This window comes from Gavialis gangeticus, unplaced genomic scaffold (assembly GCF_001723915.1).
Source record: "Gavialis gangeticus isolate Ggan-Ray unplaced genomic scaffold, GavGan_comp1, whole genome shotgun sequence".
In the NCBI taxonomy this organism is placed as follows: Eukaryota; Metazoa; Chordata; order Crocodylia; family Gavialidae; genus Gavialis; species Gavialis gangeticus.
The window spans coordinates 5,273,949-5,278,161 of record NW_017729011.1 but is presented as its reverse complement, the minus strand read 5'-3'; the positions used below and the strand labels follow the sequence as shown (position 1 = coordinate 5,278,161).

Genomic DNA, 4,213 nt, shown 5'->3' with positions numbered 1-4,213 from the left:
TACCCCACAGCTTGGTGTCATCAGCGAACTTGAACAGGGTGCTCTCCACACCCTCATCCAGGTCACTAAAACAAGGCAAGGAAGAAAATCTAAAAGCCCAAATTTAGAAAATTATGTAGGCAGTATTCACTTTTTGTAGAAAGCATCGTTCCAAAACAAACCAACAACACTCTGCTTTCAGCAAGAACCCATAGAAAGTTTCCTGATGAAGCAAGACAAAACTTTTTTCCCTATCCCTGCTGATGATCTGCATTACTTATCAATAATTTTTGTTGCTGAGATCAAAAGGAGTGCAAATACAATCTGCACATAAGTGATCAGCAAGTTTCCTAAGCTATTTATCTTGTCCATTCCCTGTGGAAGTGAATTCCGTAAGCTATATGCTCCATTTAATCCATTTCAGCTTCACTGGTTTACCAAGGGCCAATCCTGTCTTTCCCTAATAGGACTGCATTTAAAGGTCCCTGCTTTGCAGCACTAGGCTGGTACAGGCTGTACTGATGCACTGCAGATGTACTGCATGATCTATTCTATATCTAAGTGTCTGTATAGCCTGATTTGGTATAGAAATGAACAAGAGTCTTAGTTTCTGTCCTTCATTTGTCCGGATGTTCTGGAGTGCAGCAGTCTGCCAATGGCTTGAAATAAAATTAAAGCGCATGTCAAATAAAACTGCTTCTGAGTTAAGGCCTACAGAAAGAAGGATACTGGAGCCATGAGAGACCAAGCAATGAAATAGTGATTTTTCTTCTTACAGCTCCATATCATCTTTTAAGCTAAAGAGATAGCAATTTCCTCTCCACCCCTTCAATTAACTGAAGGGGGCAGCAACATCAGTGTGGGCCAGTCAGTGATCCTGTCTCATCAGGACAACTCTGTTTCCTTTCTCCCTGGTTCCGTCACACCTTTACACTGCTGATTTTCCCTTCATTTTCCCAACCACGACTCAACTTCCATATTCCTCCCATCCTCCCCACCAGATAGGAAACAGAGGAGCCCAACATTTCTACATGTAAATCTATGCACTCGGAAAGATCCATGTTCCTAGATGTTTCAACATTCCCTTTGAACCCTCTTTCCCATTCCTCAATCTTCATGGTCTCCCAATCTCCAATTAGACATAAGGCTCTTTGAAACTGGAACTATGCCGTTTCTGCATTTCCTTCAGATAGTGGTGCAGTCCTTTCCTTTTTTGTGTCCTTGTGACAAGGTATTTAGCAGAATTCACAAATTCATTGGAATCTGGCGGGCCATGCCGTGAGTGCTTCTGCTATGGCCTCAATCTTGTGCCCTCTGGGCTGCCAACCATGTACCTTAGCACACACACCACCCCTGCCCCCAGCAGCACAACAGAAACTGTGTTTGAAAGAGGAGTAAACTAAAAAAACAGGCCAGCAAACAAAGCAATTTTAAGGGCCATGAGCTTGTTCCAGCTCAATGGACTGAGCATCAGTTTAAGGGCATCAGTACACAAACCGCAGGTCTAGAAGTCACTTGTTTTGGTTAAATAAATTAAAATTGCAGTGTGCATGCACGCACTCTTTTCTTACCACTGTTTGGTGATGTCAAACATCATCACTACTCCATTGCAGTTTTTATACACATCCAAAAACTCTGCATCCAGAGCCATCTCTGACTCTGCCTGAGAATGGAAAGACACACAAGCAAGCAAGACTTCAGTGTTTATAATTTCAGGCTTGTAAAACAAATAATTGCACTGGGTGACAGACAGCATTTCCAATGACAGAGTTTCCACAAAAAAAGCCAATCATTTAAGCAAGGTACTTCATAGTTCACTGCTTACCCTACCTGAGCAAGCAGGATTTGAAAGCAACCAAGGCGTTCAGTAAAACCAAGTGCTTGATTAAAGTAGTAGAGATAATGTTAGTATTTGCAATCTCAACGTTTCCCCCACCTCCAGGTCCTCTCCTGACAATCTGATTCCATATACAGCTCCAGGATACAATAAGCAAAACAAGTCTATAGAAACCAACTCCCTCCTTGTTTCTTTGTAAATCTAAATGTTCACTGTGCTTCAGCTTACCGAAGAGATAGCTTATGGTGATTCTCCCCTAGGTAATGAAAATGGTATTTTTCTGGAAGCAAACTTGGTTTTGATCATTACTGCATTCGAATGTTTGCAGATGTCAGTACTCTGCAGAGGGCCCCTTAGCCTACTAGGGATCTGCTGGTACCCACTGCACTCCAATACCCACTGAAGGGCTAGACTCCGATAGGAAGTTTCCCTTCACAAGCATTACATATACTTTTCACTTGAGTACCACAACAGCTGTGTGTTGTGCCTTCATGGGAGCCCCAGACTGTGCATTTCATGCCTCCTTTTTTCCCAAGGGAGATGGACATCTTTAAAGCTTCATTCTTGACTAACAGAGGAGATCAGAGAAGACTGGCATTCAAAAGTCCTCTCTACACACCAGCTGATAGGGAATATCAATCATTGAACTGGACAAAAAGCAATTCCTCTGTCCACTAGCCAAAGTGGCTTTTGGTTTGGCAGAAACTGGTTCACTGATGTCAACAGAACTGTGAGAAAGTGCATTATGGAGTGCTGCTCATCTGCTAGATTCTGCAGACAGAGGTACCATTACACGTCTATGAGCAACACAGTTCTTAATGAGAAGACCATAAAGCATTTGTTCCTGAAGAAGAAACACAACAGTCTCTCTTCAGTCCCCTATTCTTGGCTTAACAGACACAAAGTCAGAGCAAATAACAAATGTTTCATCCCCAAAAGAGAGTAGAAAGTGGCAGGAGAGTTGCAGCAGAGAAATAGCAGTGATGGGGAGCAAGGCACTGGCAGCAAAAATGGTCCCCGGCAGCCTGGTCTGGAGGTTCCAGTTTGATCACCATGAATGGAGAGATGATATACTCAGAACTTGTACACCCACTGTCTACTGTCAATCACTTAACAATAGAAACAGGGAGGCATTTGCATCTAACAGTGACTCACCTCCTGAGGGTCATTCTCCAGTTTCAAACCATCTCCTCGTTTTTTGCATTTTCCTTGAAAAGAGAAGTTACAAAAGAAAGATGCCTTAGCTTTGGGTAGAGAATTCCCCACCAGGACTCAGCCCTTGTAGAGGACCACAGGGTTTGCATCTGACCTCTAAAGCAAAAATCCACCTTCACAGCATAAGCTCAAGGACTAGTGAGGAGAGCAAGCACGCCTTGGTGGGAAATACATCTACTATTGTTTAATGACAAAGTCAATAGAAAGCCAGCTGCAGCTTAAATTGTGCCTTTGGCAGTAAACAGTAATAGTACTACAAAGAATGCAGTCTCACGCTTTCTCTTAGTCCAGAACGAAGAGCGGTTTTGACTGTTCCACCTTTTGTTCCTGCCAGGCCTAAAACAGTAAAGTGTAGCAACACTTCATGACTCAACTGCACAATCAAATTAACTGACAAAAGGCAGACATATAAATATATGCTCTGCCTGGGAGAAACCAAGAGAGCTTTAGGAACACTTTAAATGTGGTTTCAGAGTCCATTAGGTACTGTGGTTTCACTGGCACTAAGTGAATTTAACCCCCAAAACTGGCTTCTGAGGAAATGCTAGAAAGAACTAAAAATGTACTGTGGAGAGAAGACAAACAGCTGGCAAGTATCTAGAGGGAGGGAGGTGGAGAAAGGAGCAGCATGGACTGATTTAAAAATCACCAAGTGGAAAGCCTTGATTTACCTCAATTTCAATCAACTTGTCCATTAGAACCTGAGTTATTTCCTAAGGGAAGGTGCATTCTTCATGACTAATATAACCATGAAAATGTGTAAATTTACAACCACACAGAGCTTTTACACTAGATTCAATATATGTTTCCCACCTAGGAGGGTACAGAGCAAATTTAAACTAAACTCAGCAGATAAAGTTTAACAGTAAGATCTAGCAGACTGAGCAGTCATCTTTTACAAGGAGTGCAAAACCCAGCACCTGAGACATTTTGGCATTGGGCTGGACAGCAAAGCCCTAGAAAAGATGCCATGAAAAACTCTCCTCTAGCAGGCTAACCAGGGACCAACCACAAGTCTGGAGGGACTCATCTCATAACTTGATGGTCACTAATGAGGACCACACTAAAATACAGTTCCTTAATCTCTGTCCTCGCTTTGTATGTCAGATATCATATAAAGGGTTTTGCAGGGGGTTGTGTTTTTTTTGTTGTTTTGGGGGGGTTTTTTGTTGGGGGGGGGGG

The 4,213-nt window shown here is 42.6% G+C and overlaps 1 protein-coding gene across 1 annotated transcript in view; it reads right to left on the bottom strand.

Moving 5' to 3' along the window:
* The window catches only part of RABL6 (RAB, member RAS oncogene family-like 6), a 92,554-nt gene that overhangs the window by 49,166 nt on the left and 39,175 nt on the right, over positions 1-4,213 (bottom strand). The window contains exons 4-5 of the mRNA XM_019510427.1: positions 2,972-3,024; positions 1,551-1,642 (exon numbers count right to left, since the gene is read on the bottom strand). Of these exons, the coding sequence (XP_019365972.1) occupies positions 1,551-1,642; positions 2,972-3,024 (145 nt within the window). The remainder of the gene's footprint in view (positions 1-1,550; positions 1,643-2,971; positions 3,025-4,213) is intronic.